At 59.9% G+C, this 21,118-nt stretch overlaps 9 protein-coding genes across 9 annotated transcripts, besides 15 other annotated features; all 9 read left to right on the top strand.

The window, feature by feature from the left end:
• Positions 1 to 434: 434 nt before the first annotated feature.
• Tco025E_00993 (uncharacterized protein) lies at positions 435 to 1,217 on the top strand (the record flags this gene model as incomplete). Its single annotated transcript, XM_029367932.1, has 1 exon — positions 435 to 1,217. One exon carries the CDS (start codon positions 435 to 437, stop codon positions 1,215 to 1,217), a length of 783 nt encoding a protein of 260 aa, XP_029231965.1.
• A 164-nt stretch (positions 1,218 to 1,381) lies between these two features.
• Positions 1,382 to 1,410: a microsatellite.
• Positions 1,411 to 1,650: 240 nt separating this feature from the next.
• Positions 1,651 to 1,674: a microsatellite.
• Positions 1,675 to 1,723: 49 nt separating this feature from the next.
• Positions 1,724 to 1,761: a microsatellite.
• A 160-nt stretch (positions 1,762 to 1,921) lies between these two features.
• On the top strand, positions 1,922 to 5,518 carry Tco025E_00992 (uncharacterized protein; the record flags this gene model as incomplete). The annotated part of the gene is made up of 1 exon (XM_029367931.1): positions 1,922 to 5,518. The coding sequence occupies one exon, from the start codon at positions 1,922 to 1,924 to the stop codon at positions 5,516 to 5,518; it is 3,597 nt and encodes a 1,198-aa protein (XP_029231964.1).
• A 140-nt stretch (positions 5,519 to 5,658) lies between these two features.
• Positions 5,659 to 5,682: a microsatellite.
• A 3-nt stretch (positions 5,683 to 5,685) lies between these two features.
• Positions 5,686 to 5,705: a microsatellite.
• Positions 5,706 to 5,754: 49 nt separating this feature from the next.
• Positions 5,755 to 5,783: a microsatellite.
• Positions 5,784 to 6,056: 273 nt separating this feature from the next.
• On the top strand, positions 6,057 to 7,154 carry Tco025E_00991 (uncharacterized protein; the record flags this gene model as incomplete). Its single annotated transcript, XM_029367930.1, has 1 exon — positions 6,057 to 7,154. The coding sequence occupies one exon, from the start codon at positions 6,057 to 6,059 to the stop codon at positions 7,152 to 7,154; it is 1,098 nt and encodes a 365-aa protein (XP_029231963.1).
• Positions 7,155 to 7,741: 587 nt separating this feature from the next.
• Positions 7,742 to 7,800: a microsatellite.
• A 115-nt stretch (positions 7,801 to 7,915) lies between these two features.
• On the top strand, positions 7,916 to 10,225 carry Tco025E_00990 (putative protein phosphatase; the record flags this gene model as incomplete). The annotated part of the gene is made up of 1 exon (XM_029367929.1): positions 7,916 to 10,225. One exon carries the CDS (start codon positions 7,916 to 7,918, stop codon positions 10,223 to 10,225), a length of 2,310 nt encoding a protein of 769 aa, XP_029231962.1.
• A 153-nt stretch (positions 10,226 to 10,378) lies between these two features.
• Positions 10,379 to 10,410: a microsatellite.
• Positions 10,411 to 10,656: 246 nt separating this feature from the next.
• Positions 10,657 to 10,709: a microsatellite.
• Positions 10,710 to 10,784: 75 nt separating this feature from the next.
• Positions 10,785 to 10,809: a microsatellite.
• A 232-nt stretch (positions 10,810 to 11,041) lies between these two features.
• Positions 11,042 to 11,089: a microsatellite.
• Positions 11,090 to 11,338: 249 nt separating this feature from the next.
• On the top strand, positions 11,339 to 11,938 carry Tco025E_00989 (peptidyl-tRNA hydrolase, PTH2 family; the record flags this gene model as incomplete). Its single annotated transcript, XM_029367928.1, has 1 exon — positions 11,339 to 11,938. One exon carries the CDS (start codon positions 11,339 to 11,341, stop codon positions 11,936 to 11,938), a length of 600 nt encoding a protein of 199 aa, XP_029231961.1.
• An 80-nt stretch (positions 11,939 to 12,018) lies between these two features.
• Positions 12,019 to 12,055: a microsatellite.
• A 356-nt stretch (positions 12,056 to 12,411) lies between these two features.
• Positions 12,412 to 12,467: a microsatellite.
• A 99-nt stretch (positions 12,468 to 12,566) lies between these two features.
• Tco025E_00988 (uncharacterized protein) lies at positions 12,567 to 13,691 on the top strand (the record flags this gene model as incomplete). The annotated part of the gene is made up of 1 exon (XM_029367927.1): positions 12,567 to 13,691. One exon carries the CDS (start codon positions 12,567 to 12,569, stop codon positions 13,689 to 13,691), a length of 1,125 nt encoding a protein of 374 aa, XP_029231960.1.
• Positions 13,692 to 14,042: 351 nt separating this feature from the next.
• Positions 14,043 to 14,077: a microsatellite.
• Positions 14,078 to 14,276: 199 nt separating this feature from the next.
• Positions 14,277 to 16,430, top strand: Tco025E_00987 (2,4-dienoyl-CoA reductase-like protein; the record flags this gene model as incomplete). Its single annotated transcript, XM_029367926.1, has 1 exon — positions 14,277 to 16,430. One exon carries the CDS (start codon positions 14,277 to 14,279, stop codon positions 16,428 to 16,430), a length of 2,154 nt encoding a protein of 717 aa, XP_029231959.1.
• Positions 16,431 to 17,148: 718 nt separating this feature from the next.
• Positions 17,149 to 17,178: a microsatellite.
• Positions 17,179 to 17,389: 211 nt separating this feature from the next.
• Positions 17,390 to 18,589, top strand: Tco025E_00986 (uncharacterized protein; the record flags this gene model as incomplete). Its single annotated transcript, XM_029367925.1, has 1 exon — positions 17,390 to 18,589. The coding sequence occupies one exon, from the start codon at positions 17,390 to 17,392 to the stop codon at positions 18,587 to 18,589; it is 1,200 nt and encodes a 399-aa protein (XP_029231958.1).
• A 454-nt stretch (positions 18,590 to 19,043) lies between these two features.
• Positions 19,044 to 21,113, top strand: Tco025E_00985 (putative glucosamine-fructose-6-phosphate aminotransferase; the record flags this gene model as incomplete). The annotated part of the gene is made up of 1 exon (XM_029367924.1): positions 19,044 to 21,113. The coding sequence occupies one exon, from the start codon at positions 19,044 to 19,046 to the stop codon at positions 21,111 to 21,113; it is 2,070 nt and encodes a 689-aa protein (XP_029231957.1).
• Positions 21,114 to 21,118: the final 5 nt, after the last annotated feature.

Below are 21,118 nucleotides of genomic sequence, written 5' to 3'. Positions count from 1 at the left end.
TTTTTGAAAACTTTTTTTTTTTTTTTGTTATTGAGCGTTGACGCTCCTCTTGCGCAATCCCACCCACAATCGTTTTACGCCCTTTTTTTCTGCGAGGAGGCCGTGGCAAGCAAACAACCAGCAAACAAACCTGTCGCTGTCCGAGTGGCCGTGACTGCACTGGGGACATGTATGCATTCTCCCTGCTGTGGCATGGCTGGGGACCTCGGGGTAGTGCGGTCGCCTCTTTTTTTTTCCGACGTATTGATGGCGCCTAGCCGCGCTCTGCGCGAGCCTTTACGCCCTCCTTTCTCTTTCTCTCGCTGTGCGTGATTCGGTGTGGCTCGTCCACAGCAGACTTTTGTGGGAAAGAAACCCCGAGGGACAAGTGGGGGGGGGGCAGGTGCGTAGGATAGAGGCGGGGCGCACAAATACATGGTGGTGCGCAGGCAGGCATGGGTAACTGCTGCCGCTGTTGCTCCCGCAGGGAAGATGCGGCGGCGGTGGCGTTCGCAGAGCCGCCGTTGACACCGCGCCAGCGACTTCTTGCGGTATTCGGCAGGCACGCCCCGCTTTGGTTGAAAGACGTTGACCACGTCATACAAGACTACAATAACGACGGCGAGCGTGCGCTGCGGTACTACAGCGCAGTGCTGGGTCCGGAGCCGACGCCCGAAGAGGCGAAGCAGTTGTACGCCACGTACTTGACGAAGGACGACATCGTGCTGCGACAACGCGTGCACGATCTGTTGCTGAAATGTGACCCGACGCGGGTCGTGGAATTGGAGTCCATCATGCGGGCGTACGAGGCGGAGCAGGCGGGGCGCGGCGAGAAGGCAACGGCGTCGGGGCTGATCCAGCAACTGGAACAGCGTTACTCGGGGAGATTGGCGAGGCACGGCGGCGGTGCGTCCTCGCGGCCGCGTGGTGCCGGGGAGGCGCTGCCCCCGCCGCTGCCGCTGCGGAGTGACGAGTGGTCGGCGAGGGATGCGTGCAGCGCCACGCCGCCGCCGCCGCCGCTCTCCCCGCCAGCCCCGTCTCGCCTCTCACGACGTCCCGGGCGCTCAGTTGTGGGAAGGGCGGCGGCGCTCGGCGGGGAGGGCGGCGGCGACGATGGCGATGGGGTTCTTCGCGAGTTTGACGCCATCCTCGCCCGCGCCCGCCGCGCCGATGCGGCCGCGCTTCTCCCGTACAAACCCCCCGCACAACTCACCTCGGCGGCGGCGGGGGGACCGTGACGGTGAGTGGGAGGTGGAGAAACACACGCGCACACACACACGAGGGTGAGACGAAAAAAAAAAAACAAACAACAACGGCAAGGTACGCAACAGCAACTTGGAACGTATGAATTACTTCGTTGCGTCGACTCTTTATTTTTCTTCTTGAGCATTCACTACTTCTGTTACTATTATTATTATTATTATTATTTTTTTCTATGTGTATTTCACCTGTAAACTCTCTTTGTGTTGTTCCGCACCTTTTAGTGCTGCTGGGGGGGGGGGGGCAACATTCTCCGCTCTGTACTGCGCATGACGTGTGGGGTTTGTGCGGTGCGGGACGAGTCACCCTGCAGGTGTGGCACGGAGCGGCGGCTGTTGGCGCCTCCCCGCTCTTCCCCTGCCAACTCGCGCGAGTGAGACACGGCAACAACAACAAAATTTTCTCTCCTCCCTTCTTCTTCTTCTTCTTCTGCTTTTGTATGCATGCACGCAGCGGCACACAGTGCGTCTAATAATTATATCTCAGAGAGAGGGAGAGCGAGAGAGAGTGAAGGAAAGGAGAAGTTTCGAGGTGTTCATTTTATATTATTGCACACACGCAGACTTTACGACTGCGCGTTGCGTGCGTGGGGAAATCGGTTGCTGTGGGAAGAAGTGTGTTTCGAGTGCTTTGAGTGCTTTTGCGGAGATTTTTAGCGTGCCGTAGTAGGGGGTGATGAACAATGCGAGCCGATCCCCCCCTTTCTGCCCCACCGCCACGGGACACCGACGCCAGCTCCACGCTCAGCAGCGAAAGCGGCAGAAGTAGGGCTTCGTCCCGTTCCTCCTCGGCGTCCTCCAGCGGCCGGCGGTCGGGGTCGCGGCGGGCTCGCAAAGGTGTGTCGTCTGAGCGGGAGAGCAGGCGCCATGCGACTAGTCGGAAGAACTACGCAGACCACGTGCCTGTGTTTCCCAACCTGCGGCGCCCGACAACGATTCTGCTTGAGCCCTGCCCCAACCGTCGCGTGCGGTCCATGTGCATCGCGGGGGGGATGCTTGTGACGGCGCACCGCAACGGCATCCGCGTGTACCGGCAGCGCTACCTCACCGCCCTGAACGCGGCGAGCGACCGTCGCTGTGGTGGCAGACGCGACGGCGACAACACCGGCAGCCGTAGTTCTCACGACAGTGAGACTAATCCCGTCGACGTGCGGACGGGGATGTGGGACGCTGTTGAGAGCCGAGACGGCTTCCAGCTGCAGGATGCGTATCTGTGCGTCGGGGCGGAGTCGGTCTTCAGCCGGGAACGCGTCCTTCCGCTGAAGTGGAATCGATACCTGGCCGTGGCCTGCGGTAGCGATCGCACGCGCTTCAGCGTTTGTGTCTTGAGCACCGCCGCCCATTTTCTGCTGCACCACGAGCTACACGCAAAGAACCGGGTGGTGGCGCTCCACTTCGCTTTGGTCGCGATGGAGGCGAAGGCGGGCAGCAGACGCTACCAGCCATTTGTGGTGAGCGTGGACGAGGTGGGCGAGGTGGTCGTCTTTGACGTTGAGCAGGATCGTGCGGTGAAGCTGGCCGTGCCCACGGCCGCCCCCGCCAGGGAAACCGCCGCGGCCAAGGAGCCGAAGGAGGCCGAATCCCCTGATCTCATTCCCTGCAAGGAAGACGCCATCAACGACATTGACGCTAAGCACAGTACCAGCAGTGGCGGTAGCAAAGCAGACAATGACACTGGCGACGGCGACACGGAGGGGCACGCGGGTGCCGACGAGGCCGAGGCTCCACCGTCTTGCTTCGAAAAAAGCAACACGGCATCCACGTCGCCGAGCTCAGGGGGCATCGACATTGGCGGCGCTGGTGGGGGTACCCTCAGCCTTCCCACACTGCGAGCATACCGTCTCGATGCCGGTCTGGCTACAAATGTCTTTCTGCTTGGCCCGTGCCAGGTGTATTGCAAGCGTTGTTGCAACGTTCCCACTGTGCCTGGGAGCCTTGTCATGAGTCTGTACATTTCTTCACACGCTCATGGTGTGGAGGGGCAGGCGGAGATGCACGTTTCGCATCTCCGCTTCCGTTGGTGGTTTTCGCCGCCACGGGCAGTTTTGCTTGGCGAGACCCCCATTCTTCGCGAGGGGGCGCCGGAAGATGTATGCGACATTGGCGTTGCAATGTTGCGCGTTCCGTTGCACGAGGAGCTGCCGCCGAGCTTCACGATCGGCCGTCCGCGGCTCCGCTTTTGGAGTCTGAGCGGCTGCACTGGGCACCTCCTGCATCTGCATCGCGTGTACCATGACAAGGACGGGAGTGGGAAGGGAGCGCGAACGGTGAAGGAGCATTTCCTGCGTGCGGTGCCGCTCGGTCGGCAGCTTCTGCAGCAGGACCTCAACACCTCGTGGTTCTGCCTTGCCGCACTCACCGACGACGACGTCGTACTTTTGCTGGGGAAAGAGCCACGGCCGGTCCGCCGTAGCGCTCTGCTGCAGACGCAGGATCCAACCGCCGCTGTGGCGGCGGTCGACGGCCGAGACGCGCTGGAGACGTGGCTGGACGGTGTGGAGGAGGGGAAGGAGGCAGCGGCCTCGCCGGTGAGGCCGTCGGGAGACGCCACCGCCGACACGGCGCCGCTGCCTGCTTCCGCTTCCTCGCCACCATTCGTGGACCCGAATCAGGACTACACGGTTCTCATGGTGCTGACGCTGCCGGGGGCTCTTGCGGCGAAGGCCAATTCGAGTCAAGACACAAGCGTCCCCCCCATCCGCATACTGCTGTCGGTGCCGTACAGCAATGAGCTGCTGTTTTTTATGGGGGGGTGCGACGAGATCTACTCTGTTTACTTGCCGTTCGTGAGAACCGTCGCGTCTGGTGGAGCCGCGGCGAGGCCTACAGAGCCAGCGACGGCCACCGCAACTGGATGGATGGACGCCGCAGTCAGTGCAAGCCACCTGCTAGAGCTGAGAATAGCGCGCCCGTTGATGTCTGCCATGTGGAGCCTTGCAGGCGAGGTTGAGGTTGACGAGGGGTCACTCCCGCCCTTGTCGTCATCCCCACTGCCAGCACCACAGCCACAGCCACAGCAGCAGGAACAACAACTTGAGACACCGACGTCAACGGCCGGAGGCGAGGAAAGGGGGAGGATGCCGTCAGCTTCACGGAGTGTCATGGAGGTCCACATTGGCAGCGACGCTGGTCCAAGTCCCCGGAGGAGGAAACGCCGCGGTGATGCGAGGTCTGCGGTGCACGAGAATGGCCGGGTCCCAGAAAATGAGGATGACATGCGGAGGGCCTACATCGAAGAAGAGTGGCGCAAGCTGATGAATACCCAGCACTGGGGTGGGAAGAAGACAGGTGGGGAAAAGGGAGGGGGAGGTGTGGAGAGTGCGGGTATGCTGAAGCGGCTTACGACGATGGAAGAGCCATTAGAGCGCAACACAATCATGTATGAGTGGAGTGATACACACGATGATTTGTATGTGCAATTTGTACAGAAGGGCCTGGAGATTGTGGAGGCGGAGAAGACATGTGACACCGCACTTGGCGCCTCTACACCGGGCCACAGGTGCCAGGAGAGCCTTCGTGATCGCGTCACGTTGAGCGAGTTTACGCGGGGGGACCACTCTGCGGGTTTCATGCAGGCGTTTCGTCACGCCCAGTGGCGGCGGCAGCAGCTGCGCGACAAGGGCGGGATCTTTAACTTCGCGGCGTACTTCTCCAGCGGCGCTGTGCCGCAGCGGCTGTTAGACGTACAGGAGGATGACCGCTGCCGCTTCGAGCTGGCGGACCTCAAGGCCTCCTTCGAGGACGACATACAAAGGTACGACGCCGTGGAGACGGTGCTGGTGTACGAGAACCAGGAGCGGGTGGTGGACAAAAATGGGCTGCGGCGGTGGGTGCCGCACCCCACCTTCCCGTTCGACGACAAGGACGGGGTGGTGGTCGACATCGCGTCGCTCAACGCCTCCGCCACGCTTCGTGGCCCGCCGCCGCTGGCGTCCCCCACCGCCGCAGATGCCGCGCGGCAGTCCGCGGCGGGTTGGCGCTGGGCGGCCGAGGCGGCGGAGCCCCACTCACCGCGGGCGGGTGCGAGCAAACTCGTCCGCAAGGAGCTGCAGTCGTGGCAGGTGGGGGAGTGGATGTACGCGACGCGGTGGCCCAAGCGCGAGGAGGAGGCGCAAGGGTCGTTCCAGTGGAGCACCTCCGACGACGCGGGTGTGGCCAAAGTCCGCCGCCGCCGCCTGACACGCAACCGCGTCAACGTGGCGCTAGAGGCGGCCATGGCGGCAAGGGAGCAGGAGTACATGACGAGGCTTGCGGAGCTGCGGTTGGAGCTGGACTTGTAGGATAAAAACTCTCCCCTCTCCCCTCTCTTTTTTTTTTCCATCTACTTCCTTCCTTCCTAACTTCTTTATATATGTATACTGGGCATAAAGGTCTACCTGGGCCTGCGCGTATGATGTGCGTCTCGCGGCTCTCGTCATTGCTCTCTCTCTCTTTCTTTCTCTCTGCATGTGTGTGTGTGTGTGTCTGCAGCTGTAGGAGGAGAAAGAAAAAAAAAAGGCTGGAACTTTGCAAGGACAAAAAAAAAGAAACTAAAAAAAAGGAAAATATGGAAGAACAAACAGGAGGCCTTGAGGATGCCGGGCTTAAAAGAAAAAAAAAGAAGAATGATATTTTTGCCCTTTTTTATTTGCGTCTGAAGGAAGTGTTCTTGGTAGCAATGTCGCTGCTGTGGAAGACAAGGGGGAAGGACGCGGGATTTTGTGTGCGTGTTCCTCATCGCACTTATTCCTTGGCGTTGCTGCGGCTTTTCACTTGAAAGCGTCATCCCTCTGCCCCTTCTCTTCTCTTATCTTCTTGCCTCCACAAAGTGTGACCTGCATGGAGGGCCGTATCGGTGCCGTGTTTATTATCATTCAGCTCAGTGACGGCCCCATTGACATCCTAGACTTTTTCCACCGCGCATGGAACGCTGAGTTGCTACGCAACGCCGCCGCGGAGCCGACGGGGTGCCTTTTGCGATTCCCGCTGCTACGCGTCAACGACACCATCTGCAGCGGTGTGGTGGCCTCTGTCCTAGCGAGCGGTGTGGTGCGCGTTGTGTCGAGCGGCTCCATTGAGGCGGCTATGGCGATTGCGGATTTTGTGCACGCCTACGTTGTTCGGCGCCTCGCACCGCTGCCAAGGCGAACTGGCACAAAAAGCATTGCGTTGCTTCAGGTCGTTCTCTCCCCAGCCCCGCCGCTGCCGAAGGGAGCGAGCGTGGACACGTCGGAGGGTGCGGCAGCATGGCTGCGTGGGCGCATAGCGTCTGCCACCGCCGCGAGTGGCGGAGGCGCTGACGGATCACGCCAAGCGCGGTGGTGGCGATGCGTTAGAGAAAGCTCGGTGACAGCGCTGCGCTACCGGCACACGCTTCGCGTTGTGTGCCACTTCCTGCATCCCCCTTCAGCACAGCTGGGGCATGTGCCGGGCCCGGCTGCAGGCGGAGGCCCTGATGACCGCGACGCAGACGCGTTTTTCTTTGGAAGCGATCTCATGTCTGTTGTGCCGTTAGGAAGCGTCTTCGTGGCGGTGGGGCACCACTCGGAAAAATCCCCGGAGCACGACACGAGCGGGGGTGGCGGGCACAAGCGGCTGCGCCGCGGGTCTGAGACGAGGACGCCGGAGTCGTTGTCGTTGACGTCCCCCGCGAGGGAAGACGTCGCCGCCCTCATGACAGCGCCGCCGTCACACTTGACGCCCTCCACCGCGGCGCAGGCCGCCCAAACCCCTCTGCTTCCCCCTGCTGCTACTGCTGCTGCTGCTGCTGCTGGGGCGAGGGAGGAGTGCCCGTTGGTGGCAAAGCCGCAGGTGAAGGTGGAGGCGTTGCTGTACCGCTCAGGGCGAGTCTTTGCGACCACAGACTCCGTGGAAGCCTTGTCCTTCGTGGTGGAGGAGGTGCTTCTGCCGCTGCTGCAGCGGCACGGAGGAGACTGAACCGGCGGCCCGCACGAGAGGGGGGCGCGGCGTCACAGTTCCAGTGCGTGGCTCCAGAGCGGTGCTGCGGCGGCGCCTCTTGCTGCACGCATGCGGCGAGGGGAGGAGGTGAAGCCACCCGCCTGTCGCCGCCGCAACTGACGGGGAAACTGCGGTGGGCGAAAGTAATCATGGGCGCGATAGGCCCGCTGTGGCGAAAGCCTACTGGCAATGTCTAGCGTCGTACGCCTGCCTCCCCTCCCTCAGTTAGTATTATTGTTATTTTCTCTTTTTTCCCCCTTCTCTCTTTTCTCTGGCGCGCCCGTTGCTGGAACAGGCGAAGAGGACCAACACATAGAAGGAAAAACAATAGCGAACGAAAAAGAGAGCCACAAGGCCGGAAAATTGGGGAAAGGCGCCGCGCAAGTTTAGACTTTTCTGCGCGTTTGCGTGCGGTTTCGACTTCCTTGGGGGTGCGCCCCTTCCATCGGCTGCGGGGCGGGCAGTAGTGGGCTGGGGCGGCCGCGGCAAGGGGACGGGAAGGCGTTGACACCCCCCGCCACACACAGGAGGCAAAAGGGAGCAAGCATAAAAACACCCCGGCGAGGACAACACCCAAGCACACAGAGAGGGGCACACAGACACAGACACACACACACACACACACGGACGGGAAAGGCAAGCGAGCAGCAATCGCCGGGGTTTATTCGTTGCCCCCCCACTTCCCCCCTAAACTGTAGAGTGATCTGCCAACACCTCGTGCCGCATTGCATTCAGTTATTATGTCACTTCGGAAGCAGGGGAGAATTCCGCAACTGCAAATGCAGCGACCAGAGCAAGCCCAGGAAGAGGGAGAGGGAAAGCCTGCTTGGCTGCAACGCGGTCTTCTTCGGTTGGACAGACGCGTTTCTCTTCCAGATGTTTTATTTACTCCTTTGTCTTCACCGAGGCAGAGCGTGCCCCGTGAATATGCAGCTTCACGCTTGAAGCGTGTCGGGGCCAGCAACAGCTCTTTTGATGAGGACTTGTTAAGCTACACGACGCCGCTTTCCCCGCAACCCCCGCAGTTGGCCTTTGACGTGCTCACGAGTAGCCATACACACGGCACCAACACCTCTCCGTGTACACGCCGCTCGAGTGAGGCCTTCTCGGTATCCTTTCAACGCAGCCTTGACAACGGGGTGAAGGCTGGGTGCGGCACGGACAAGGAGCCGGCGACGGAGGACACCGTGCTCCGCCGTCCTCTGGAGAGCTCGTGCGTGCGAAGCCGCGTGCCCCTGCCGTCCGCGGGCGTGACTCCACGCGTGTTTGTAGACACGCCATCGTACTGCCAGACCTCTATTTCGGGCTCCCTCGGCGAGAGCGGCATACAACCCCCGTTTCTGCTCGCTACTTCCACTCCTAATTGCACTCCTCTTGCTGCTTCTGTCGCCGCCGCGGCGGGTGGTCCATCCCCGCTGAACGTGCTACGGACCGCGCGGTGCCCCCAGAGAGTCGTCGTCGACGTGGCACACACAACGTTGAATGGGCACCGAAACTCACAGGAGGATGCTGTCTGTATTCATGAGCGGGTGGCGTTTCCCTCGGACTGCGTCGCGCGGGAAGGGCTACACGCGTCGTGTTCATCGACGTACTCCCTCTACGGCGTATTTGATGGGCACAACGGGGGCCGCCTCTCCAACGTGGCCTCCCTGTACTACCTCGAACACGTGGACGAGGCCCTCCGCAGAGCACCGCCGTCGCTCACAGCGTGTGAAGTGACAGCAACGACTACAAGAGTTCGTCCTGTTCCCGCGGGTGGCGGCGTCGATGCGCACGCCAATGCGTCTGCACCTCGCAGTGCTACTCCCCCGCAGCGCTTCCTAAGCAATGCGCTAGTGCAGTCACTCGTTCACCTTGACCGGACCTTGTATGAGACAACGCCGCCTGGGCGACGGGACCGCTCGGGCACTACTGCGGGTATTGCTGCGCTTTATCACGGCGCACCAACGTCACCGGACGGCCACGTCCCGTGCTACCTCTCGCTAGCGAACCTTGGTGACAGCCGCGCAGTGCTGGCCCGACTATCGGATGGTCGCGTGCTTGTGAGCACATGCGACCACCGCGTCTCAAGCTACCCCTCCGAGAAGGTGCGTGTGGAGCGGTGCGGCGGTTGCATCGAGTGGGATCGCGTCGACGGCGCACTGGAGGTCACACGGTCGCTGGGGGATTTCGCCTACAAGCTACCACCAGAAAAATGGTTGGCACAGCCCGGTGTCTGTGCCACAGCCGTCGCTCAGCAGGACAGTAAAACGCCCCTTTTAGATGCCACGGCACCTCCGGCGCAGGGCAACACAGCTGCATGCAGACGCAACAACAACACTAGGAACAGGAGCATGCGCTGTGTTCCTGGGGAAGTGCCACCGTTTTCTTTTGATTCTTTTGACGGGAGCTTGCGAGCGTCGCCGTTGCCCCTAAACGATGATAGCGCGGCGCAAGATCTTGTGGAGGCCGTACCTTGCCTAGTAGATAACGTCGTGAGCAACGTGGCCGATGTGTATGAGGCGGAGTTGACAGCGGACAATTTTCTCGTACTCGCCTCGGATGGGCTGTGGGACCGCATGGGCACGGAGGGGGTCGTTGAGTTTGTGCGCACGCGCCTCCTGCAATCGGGCCTCTTTTCTGGGGGCAACGTCCCACAGCCGCAGCCGCCCCTCTCCGCCTCAGGCCGCTCCAGCGCGCGGAGCAGCCCAAGTAGCCTCGTATCGGAGCTCCCACGCACCGTGGCGCACACGCCGCCACCCACTTGCTTTGGCGGCTCGCAATCCGCGGAGCCGAAGAGCCCACTCTTGTCGGCGCAGCTTTTCTCGGATGCGGGGGTTCGGAGCGAGCACGATGACGATCCGCCGTCAAGCTACTCCACCCCGCCGCCGCAGTGCGCTATCAGCAGGTGGGAGCAAAAGGAGAGTTTTGTCGGCAGCCCGTGCAGCTGCGGGGCCCCACGGCGTGTGCTGCAGGCGGTGGCAAACAGTTTAGCCGACCACGTGTTGCATCACCTGCACAGCGCTGACAATGTGACGCTCCTCCTTATGCTCTTCCATCACGGAGAGTGAGGGGAATGAGTCGTTTTTTCTTTTCTCCCTCGTTTTTTTTGTTTGTCCCCAGCTTTTTGTTACTGCTGTTGCGTTTTCTATTCTGTTACTGACTGCGCCGCACACACGACGTCAGCAGCCACCGAAACGAAGGAGAAGATTACGGGGAGGGTGACGCACCCACCCACACACACACACCCACGCACGTGACAGAGCGACGACGGCAGCAGAACGACTGTAAATGCCGGCGAAGAGGCGCATTTGAATGAATGCAGGATGAAATGGGTGAGCTCAGTGGTGATAGGAGGGGCCACGCCCGTCACTCAAAGCGCAGCATCAACGATGGAAGTGGACAAAGATGTGAATAGTGGAGACAATGATAGTGGAACGCTTAAAAAAGAAAAAGAACTTGTTTTTACGTGTAAAAGAATAGAAAAGGAAACGTAGGAGGTGGGGTTGGGGGTTGGGGAGTTGGGGGTTGGGGGGTTAGGGAGTTGGGGGTTGGAAATAACACCACGCATGACTGCCGTGCATATTAACACAACTGCCATTGACGCAGAGAAACAGAGAAAGTGGACGGGTGTGCGTGTGTCTGTGTGGGTGTGAGCATTGGCCCTAATGCTTTTTCTGATGGTTCTGCGGAAATGGCTGTGGACGGCGCCAGCGCAAAGACTCCCTAGCTTGGCTGGAGAACAACAATGAAATGCGCGGGTGTACGTCAAACGAGGCAGGCAGCAAAAGGGGGTCTCTGAGTGTTTGGGATTTGTGGCTTATTTAGTCATCTCGATTTCCGTTTTATTTTTTGTTTTTTACTTTCCTTCCTTCTAAAGCATCGTGCGCTTCCCGCTCCTTCCCGCTTCCCGCTCCCTCCCGCCTCCTCGCTTCGCTGCGCAGCACACGAGGGGCGGACGCGGTTTTTGGCTGGGCGGAGGACGAGTTCCGCGTGCATATATACATTTTTTCGCTCCGCCTGCCGGCCGCACCGCCGCCGCGGAGGGGGCGAGGGGAACAGAGTCCACAAGGGGGAGGAAGCGGGAGTGGGGGCGAGGGGCACCCGCACCGCACGTAAATAGTAGCGACGCCCCTCTGGCCTACAGCGAGCGGCGAGGCGAGAAGGAGCGCCGGGGGCGACGCATGGCACTGATGCTTGACGCCGTCTCTTTTTTCATTTCTTTCGGCACAGGCGTCGTCCTGACACTTCTGTGCATGCGTGGCGTTGGGTACGGCAGCCGTTGGCCGGCGCGTCTGTTTTGTGTAAAGGGGCGACAGGCACGCGCCTTCTTGGCGTACCGTAATGAACCGCTAAAACTGACGCTGCTGGTGCGTAAGGATTTGAAGATGGGCACAGGGAAGATTGCGGCGCAGTGCGCCCACGCAGCGGTGGCGGTGGTGGAGAAGGTGGAGAACCGCCGTCGGCAAGATGGCACGACCACGCCGCCTCCACAGACTGCTGCTGCGGACGTGGAGGAGGATGGAAGGGACCACTGGGATGAGTGGGTTGCGTGGTACGACGCCTGGATGTTTGCCGGCAGCAAGAAGGTTGTGCTGCAGTGCGACAGTGAGGAGAAACTGGTGGAGGCGTGCCGTGCGGCAAAGGAGGCGGGCCTGCCGCACGCACTGGTGCGTGATGCAGGGAGGACGCAGATTGCGCCTGGTAGCAAGACCGTCTTGGCGGTTGGCCCGGCACCCGTCAAACTAGTCGATTGTGTCACGGGGCGCTTCAAGTTGCTCTGAGCTCCGCGACCCCGATTGGTGCGAGTCACACAAGGGCTTAAACGCAGACAGGCGACGAGATAAAAAGAGCTGCCAGCGGCGTGCGTGCGTGCGTGGGTGGGTGGGTAGGTGGGTAGGAGCCGAGAAGGCAAGCTAAGGAGGCCGGCCACACCGCACATGCGTATCTTTTTCTGAAGTATAACGCTCCATTGGAAGGAAACAAGGAGGAAGATTTAGTGTAGCTCGAGACGGCAATAAAAAGTACTGAAAGCTTGCAGTGTTCCTCGCACCTTTGCGTCGTGTGAATGAATGATTTCTGTAACTTCCTCATGCGGCAGGCGTAGGTATATTATTGTTATTGTTTTTAATTCTCATTCCCTTCTTTTCTCGCGGTCGATGCGGGTACGGGCACCACCCCCGCAGCCAAGGTGCAGCCTGCCTTCAACGTTGCAAGTTCACTTGTTTACATCCATCTAGCAGGACCCCGAAGCACGGCGGGCGAGCAGGCGAGCGAGCGGGAGAGAGAGAGAAAGTGAAATTGGGAGGAGAGGGCGTGGAACTTTTTCTGCTCAAAGCTGCTGCTACCACGCCCACGCACGTTTGTAGTATCAGTGTCGTTCCTGACACGTGTCTTGGTGAATTGCGTGAAATGGCGCAAAAGCTTCTCCTTGCGGAGGGTCTTGACCTCCTACGCCGCACGGAGGCCCGGGAGTACGAGGTGGACCGCAGCCAGGCCCGCATTTGCTCGAGCAACAAGTACCGTCATGAGCTCTCCCGCCTCGTTCAAGCGTACGGCACCGTCTACCAGGACTACCTGCGCGGGGTGGAGATCATCAACTACGTGCGCCGCGCCGCCATGAGCAGGAATGGCCCAGAGGATGGGAGGCTGATTGAGATGTGTGAGGGGAAAATGAAGGCCTACATGGACCGCTGCGAACTGGTGCGCAAAAAGGAGGATAACATTCTGCTCCCGCTGGACCAAATGAATCAAGATGTGACGAACGGGGAGTTTGACTTGGGGGCCCCGTTGTTCGTGCTTAGCGGCGCTCAGTACGCCATCAAGCACAGTGCGCCCTTCTCCCGCGAGGAGAAGCTGACCGATGGCTCCTACCTTTTCGTTGTGAAGAATTTGGACGACTACAGCGTGGCGGCGCCTGAGCTCGTCGTGACGATTGACATCGTCCCGCAGCGGGGGCAGCAGCAGCGACTGGAGAAGGTGATCCCGTGCCAGTGCGGGTGGCGCCGCGTTATCGGGGTCGTGGCGGCGGCGACGGTTAACGTGTTGATCCGCTCCAAAGGTTTGCTGCGCGACTCGCACGTGGACGTGGCTCTTTACCGCCTGGAGCCGAAGCGTGCGGCCCCCGCCGAGATGCAGCCCCCGGGTGTGATATCCGACCACCTCATCGCGCAGCTGCCGAAGCTCACGGATGACGAGCTGGCCGCGCTCGCCATTCCAAGCGTTCCCACAGACACGCCGGCGCCGAGGCCCCGCGAGGGCGCCCACCGGCAGGAGGCAGGAAATAGCATGGAGGAGCTTCGGGCGCTTAGCGTGCCCTATGCCCAGCCCAGAGTGACGTTGTCGACGACGGTGCCGGAGCCCATTGAGGTGAACCCTGCCAACATGACTTGCGCGGCGCGCATGCAACGGCTGCGAACGACGTTGAATGCGTGGCCAAATTCAAACGTCCTGGCAACGCCGTTGGGTAAAGAACCACTGCTTGTTATACAGGCCATGTCTGCGTTGCCGTTCCCCACCGAGCTTGCCGACAAATAACGCGTAGCGCATACACATGCTGCGCAGCTGCACTTTAGTCGCTTTGCGTCGTCTTAATGTGTGGGCGTGTGCGTGTGTGTTTTTTTTGTCGTCTGCGGTTTGTCGTTGTTGGTCCCTTTCGCTGGATTTTGTTGTTCACTTTTTTTCTCTCCTCTCTTTTTGTTTCTGCGTCTGGAGTTTGCTTTGACGTGCCCACTGTGTTTTTTTTTTCGTTTGTCGCTGCTCTGCATTCTTCTCTGTTCCCTCCCGCTTACCCTGCGCGTGTGTGTGGGTGGATGTCGTCTCGCACTGCGCACTTTGCCCCTCACGCTCCGCAGGGCGCGCCAAACTCAACTAGAGGAGACTTGCCTCTTTTATTTTTATTATTTTTTAATTTTTATTTTTTTCCGTTACTTCTTCTTCCCTCTCAATGCGTGCGTCTGACGCATGGATTTGCATGTGCCCCCGCAGGTTGGCCCCCCCCCCCTTGCCGCGCACGCACCCACGCACCCACGCGGGAGAGAGAAAGGGGCGAGTGGGAGGCAGCTGCACGCACATCGTACGTCGAGGCAGCCAACGGCGGAAGGAATATAAAAAAATTGGCGAATGGCAGGGAAAGTCTCCCCTCTTTTTTCGCCCATATGCATCGGGGCAAAGAGGCGCTTGGAGCTTCCTAACCGGTTTCTCATGTTGCCCATGTACCTGAACCTGGAGCAGGAACTCAACGCATGGAGTGATGCGCACATGGATGCCATGGGAGCTTTTTACGCGGAGCGCGCGAGACACGGCGCAAAGCTTATCGTATGCGGCGGCCTAGGTGTTTCCAGACTGGGCAAGTGGCGTATAGACAGCATGGCGCTCGGGATGCACGACGCGGTAAAGGCCTTTTCGCGCGTCACGCGCGCCGTTCACCGCGAAGGCGGCACCATAATTGCGCAGGCATTTCATCCTGGGCGTGCCGCGCGGCGCCGCTGGTTTGTCTCCGCCACCTCCACACCATCTGCGGTGCAGCCATTTCCCGCTGCCCGCCCATGGCGTGTGCCGGGGCTTCTGGTTGAGTACATCGCCTCAGAGCACGCGCGATTTGCACGACTGGCGGAGGCTGCCGGGTTTGATGGTATTGAAATCCCCGTAAGTGACGGTGGTCTGCTGCACAATTTCCTCTCCAAGGCCGTGAACGACCGTGGGGACTACTACGGCAGTTCCCTTGAGGGCCGGTTGGAGGTGACGCTGCGGGTGTTAGATGCCGTACGGCACTCGTTAGTGGAACCGCAAAATTTCCTTGTTTCCGTGCGGCTCTGCGTGCATGATTTGAAAGTGGGCGGGACACCCATGACGGAAACGCTGGTGGCCGCTGAGGCGATTGCGCGGTTTGGCGGGGTGGATGTGTTGAGCACAAGTGTCGGTATGCATGACTCGCCTGTGCAGACAATGGCGTCATACGTGCCACAGGCCGCCTTTGCGAGATGTGTGCAGAAGGTGCGGGAGCGCCTACGCTCCCATGATATTCATGTCCCTGTTGTGGCGACGCACCGCGTGCATTCCATCGCAGTGGCAGAGCGTCTTCTGCGAGAGGGCGTCTGCGACCTTGTCGGTGTGGCGCGGCCACTGTTGGCAGACCCGCAAATGATTAGAAAGGCAGAGCACGGCCACGAGGATGCCATCATTCCATGTATTGCCTGCAACCACTGTGTGAATCGCCTATACAAGCATCAGCGCATCACCTGCGCGCTTAATGCGACTAGCGGGTACGAACTTGAGCGGCGTTGGGCGCCGGCGCCGTACAAGAAGCACGTGGCGGTCATTGGCGCGGGTGCGGCGGGTGTCACGTGTGCGCTGACACTCTGGCGCCGTGGACACGATGTGACGCTATTTGAGAAATCCAACTTTATCGGCGGCCAGTTGAACCTGGCCAAGGTGGTGCCGGGCAAGGAGTCCTACCAGGAGGTGCTGGAGTACTGGACCCGGCAGCTGCGCCAGTCATCGATCAACGTGCGTCTTGGAGCGGAGTTCACGCGGGAGGATATGGCGCGCAATCACCAGTTTTTTCACGCGCTGGTGCTCTGCTGCGGAAGCGTGCCGCGCCCGGCCACCTCACACCAGCTCCCCGGTACCTCCGAGTGCCCCATGGTGGTGCCGTTCGAGAAGATACTCAACGGCAGCGTGAAGGCTGGGCGCCGGGTCGTGATTGTTGGCAACGGCGCCATCTCCCACGACGTGGCGTCGTACTTGCTGCACGACCCGCGGGTTTCGCGCAGCGTGGAGGCCTACTGCGATGAGTGGGGCATTAACCTCGACGAGGGCACGCTGGACCCCAATGCGGCGGAGCGGGCCCCCCGCAACAACCGCGACGTGGTCCTCTTCAACAAGGCGGACAAGGACGCCGACCTCTCGCGGGGAAAAGGGTGGACGCAGAAGCTGTGGATCCGCAACCACGGCGGCACCATCGTTAAGCACGGGCTGGTGGAAAACATCGATAAGCGCGGGGTGCACATTTCTTTGTTGGCCCCCGATTCACGAAAGTACTTCGTGGAGTGCGACACCATCGTGTGGGCCTACGGCATGCTGCCCAACATTTCCGTCGGCACATGGATCTACGAGTGGATGAAAGACGGCGCAAAGCAACGCGGGGAAATGATCAAAGACTTCAGCATCTACACGGCAGGGTCGTGCCGCGACAGCTACACAGGCGAGGGCCACGGCGAGCAGGACATGCTACAGGCCGTGCATGAGGGGTACGAGATTGGGTACAAGATCTGACATCAGCGAGTGTTGTCGTCGTGATTGGGAGTACGTGGAAGCCACACTTCTTTTTCTTTTCTCTGCTACCACAGTTGCGCCCACTGAGCCGCGGCCTTTAGTTGCCTCTTGTAACGGAAGAAAAGAGAAAGAGCGGGAGAAGAAGGTGAAAACGTGTATGTTACTGTGAATTCCTTTTTTTTGGTTACATTTATGGGGGTTTTGCTTGAATTCTTCACATACATGCCACCGTCCCTTCATTACTTCTTGCAATGCACCCACGCTTGCCTGCGCCTACGTGCACTGCTCTCCCACCGCTCTGCTGTCTTGCTCCCTTGACGCAAGACCGCCGAAGTCTCAAGCGTCCGAAGGGGGCATGATGTTGTCCGCTTCAATTTGCCTTGTCTTTTTTTTTTTTTGCTTTGGCCGCTGCTCTATGCTGTTTTTAGGTGAAAACTAAAAGGGAGGGGGCATTGGCGCTGCCGAGGGAGTCACACACACACACACTTTGAAAGGAGGGGAGGTGTGCGATTTCGGGTTTGTGCCTTCCTGCGTCCGCATTCCCTTCGGCAAAGGGCGAGCGGTAAGCTGGATACTACTACTCCTTCTTTTGTTTTTGTTTTTGTTTTTCTCTTGGCCTCACAGTTGTGTGCATGAGTTTCTGCCTTTCGTTCAACCCCCGTGACACGCACAAAACCAGACAGCTCTGCGTAGCGAAATCAGGAGGAATTGGCCCGGTGCGGCGGCTGCGGCTGCGGCGACCGTGGCGCGACTCTCTTTTTTCACCGCATCGCCGTTAGTCCAAACTGCGCCGAGCCTGACGCTGGCGCTGCAAACCAGCCGAAGTTTGTGTCGGTTTCCGCCTTGAAAAAAAAAGCGCGCAATTAAATACAAAATATTCTCGTTGTGTTTTTTGTCTCCGTGTCGGTTCCTTTGCTCTGCGCGTTCACGCACGCGTGGTTGTGCGGGTGCGCGAGTCCATGCTTCAGCGGCCGCAGCGTGCTCCATGCCGTATTCTGCCCCCCGGCGTCGCGGTGCGTCTCCGGCGCGGGTCAGCCCCCGCCGCTTTGCCGTGCAGCTGCAGTCTGAACGTGGCGGCCCTCTTTCACGAGGGGCCGCCCTCGCCGCCGCTGCCGCTCTCTCGGTGTGAGCTTCACGAGCTCCTCTTGGCACTTCCGCAGCGTCTGCAGCACTCAGCATGGCGTGTCTGCTACGACACGGAGCACGATGGCTTCTCGCTGCAGAATTTCTACCGTACGATGAAGCAGGTCCGCGACGAGGGCGAGCACGGCATAGGCATCTTTGTGGTTAGTGGGGACCTGGCGGACTCAAAGTTGCCCACGCCCGCGGAGGAAAATACTCCAGGGCCAACGAATCGGAGAGGCGTCCCCGCCCCGCCGAATTTTGTCGTGCTGGGCTGCTTCACGCCGGAGGTGCCATGCCTGGAGCACTCCCAGCACGCCTTCTTCGGCACCCAGGACACGTTTGTCTTTACCTACGCGGATGTCAGCCGCCACGCACCGGAGCAAGGGCGTGGGGGCCGGCAGAGTGCGGTGGGCGTGACGCCCGCACGTGCGGCACTTGGGGCGGGTCAAGTCGCTCTGAATCGAAAAATGGCAACGCCGCCGTCAACGTCGTCGGTGCAGTCGCTTGCGTCCTCAGCTGCGGCGCCCCACTTGCCCCACATTTTGTCTGTTTACCCTTGGACGTTGGAGGAGGGAAATAAGGAATTTATGGTGTGCACCAACAATTTCTTTGGCATCGGTGGTGGACCCGATGGGGCGGCAATATTCGTCGATGCGAGCCTCTCGCACGGGACCAGCAGCGTTTTCTGCGAAACCTTTGCGTCCCCCCCGTTGGGCGGAAGACTACGCGCGACGCTGCGGCACTCGGAGTTTACGGTGCTGCGAATGATATGGTTCAAGGTAAAGGATAGAAAAGGGACCTTCACCTGCATGGAGCTTCCCAAGTCTGAGCCGTGCGACTGCGGAAGGCTGCTGGAGGTTGATGATGGGAATTGCTCGGTACGCGTACGCCACCGTGGGCACACCCCTGCTTGGCACCGCTGCAATGAAGACCATCATGCACTTCTCGCCAGAGTCGCTGGCCGCGGAGAGGGGGTGGAGGAGGAAATAAACGCCACAAAAAAGAGCGAGGTAGACATGTGTGTACATATGTGATGTTGTGGGATGATTTCCGTCTTTTTTTCATTTCTTTTGCCTGTGATGACATTTACTTTTTCCCTTGTTACTGACGCTGTGGGAGTGGTGCGGAGTAACCGCCATGGCGCGAGCCTCTCTGCGGTGTTTGCTGATTGAGTCCCCAACCGGGGGCCGCAACTGCGGCAGATGGCATTCGTCTTGGCCGCTGCTGTTCCTCGCTGCTGGCGGCAACTGCGATGCATGAATCCGGCCCCCCTTTGGGGCTTTTACGTGCGTCTTCTTTGTCTTGCACTCCTCCTCTCTCCCCCTTTTTATCTCTCATTCTTTCTTTCCTTTTCTTTTCCTTGTCTCTCTCCCCATCGTGGCTGGTGTCTCTGAGGGGTCTAGGAGGGTACGTTGCATTTCTTGCGTTTCGCTTTGTTCTTGCTGTTTTTCTTGCCGTTGCTTGTGGTAGGCAACACTTTTGAGCCCAATGTGCGGCATATTTGGGTACGTCAACTACCACACACGACGGACGGTGCGGGAGATCCTCAACGTGCTGCTCGACGGCCTGCAGCGTGTGGAGTACCGTGGGTACGACAGCGCCGGCCTCTGCATCGACGGCTGTGATGCCGGTCACTCACCTGTCGTGATTCGCAGCGTGGGGAACATCGCCCGGCTGCGTGAGCTTGTCTTCAGCGACGCGAATGCCTCGGTGCTGAACATGGACGCTGTCTTTGACAGTCACATCGGCATTGCCCACACCCGCTGGGCCACCCACGGCACCCCGTGCGTGGAGAACTCGCATCCGCAGTCCAGCAACAACGGGGCGTTTTTCGTAGTGCACAACGGCATCATGACAAACTTTGCGCCGGCGAAGGAGCGGTTGCTGGCGAAGGGCTACCACTTCAGCAGCGACACGGACACGGAGGTGATTGCGGTGCTGACGGAGGATCTGCATGCGCAGCATCCGCGGCTCTCCTTCGTTGAGCTCGCTACAAAGCTCGCCTCCATAGTGGAGGGCGCGTATGCGGTTTTAATCAAGTCGACTGTCTTTCCTGGCGAGCTTATCGCGTGTCGTAAGAGCTCCCCACTGGTGATCGGACTCTGTCATGGGGGGAGCAACGGTGGCACGCCCGGCGCAGACGCCCCACCACCACTGACGGAGTTGTATTTTGCCTCCGATGTGAACTCCTGCATCGAGCACACGCGCAAGGTGATTTTCCTCGACGACGGCGACGTCGCGCACTACCACGACGGGGCATTGACTGTTTACTCCGCTCACGTCCCCGCGGGCCCCAACGCCGTCGCTGTGGCCACGCCCGTCACGCGTGAGCCGCACAGCATCGACCATGTTTACGAGGTGCTTTCAAAGGAGGGCTACGAGCACTTTACGCTGAAGGAGATCTATGAACAGCCAGAGAGCGTCACGCGAACGATGTGCGGCCGCATCGACTTTGTGAAGGGAGATGTGAGCTTCGACGGCATGGATGCGACGACGGTGGCGCTCCTTTGCAGGGCACGTTGTCTCATGCTGATTGCGTGTGGAACCTCATACCACAGCTGCCTTGCCGTCCGTCCCATCTTTGAGGAGCTGCTGCCGAACATGTCTGTGGTGGTGGAGAGCGCCCCTGACTTTAACGACAGAAAGCCACGCGTTCACCGCGACGACGTCTGCGTGTTCGTTTCACAGTCCGGTGAGACCGCCGACACCCTCATGGCGTTGCAGCATTGCAAAACGGCCGGTGCGATGCTTGTCGGGATGACAAATGTCCCGGGCTCGTCGGTGTTGCGGCAAACCGACCACGCACTTCTCCTCAACGCCGGTGTGGAGGTGGGGGTCGCCTCCACGAAGGCCTACACCTCACAGGTTGTTCTTCTCACCCTTCTGGCCCTGCTGCTGAGCCAAGGCGATAAGAGCAACGGGAATGACAGGCATCCCACGGGAAGCGTACCCGCGGACAAGAATGCAAATGGGAAGAGGGAAGACGCAGAGAGCAAGCGGCGTATTCGAGAGCGACGCGCGGAGATTATCACTGGAATCGCTGCCCTCCCCGCGGCCCTTTCAAAGTGTCTCAGGGACGTCCGCGACGCCGTCATGTCCCTCGCAGAGGAGTGGCAGGACTCCTCCACCCTCCTTGTGGTTGGTCGCGGCTACGACTATTCCACCGCTCTGGAGTCCGCCCTCAAGGTAAAGGAGATCAGCTACGTCCACACCGAGGGTATTCACTCCGGTGAGTTAAAGCACGGTCCGCTGGCCCTTGTGGATGCACGGTCGCGGGTGATTGCTTTTTGCGCCCATGACCGCTATTTCGAGAGTAGCAAGAGCGCGATTCAGCAGCTAAAAGCACGCAGTGGTCGCATCGTGGCGATAACGACACAAAAGGATGCAGAGGTGGAGCACGCCGCTGTGCGCTGCGTGGAGGTGCCAGCCGTGGTGGATTGCTTGCAGAGCGTCGTGAATGTCGTGCCCCTGCAACTGCTTGCCTACTATCTCGCCTTGCGACGTGGCAACAATGTGGACTGCCCGCGCAACCTGGCAAAAAGTGTCACCGTGCAGTGAGCGGC

The sequence above is a fragment of the Trypanosoma conorhini genome, assembly GCF_003719485.1.
Source record: "Trypanosoma conorhini strain 025E chromosome Unknown Tco_14.4_contig_00028, whole genome shotgun sequence".
NCBI lineage: Eukaryota > Euglenozoa > Kinetoplastea > Trypanosomatida > Trypanosomatidae > Trypanosoma > Trypanosoma conorhini.
This window is presented reverse-complemented; position numbering and strand designations above follow the sequence as displayed.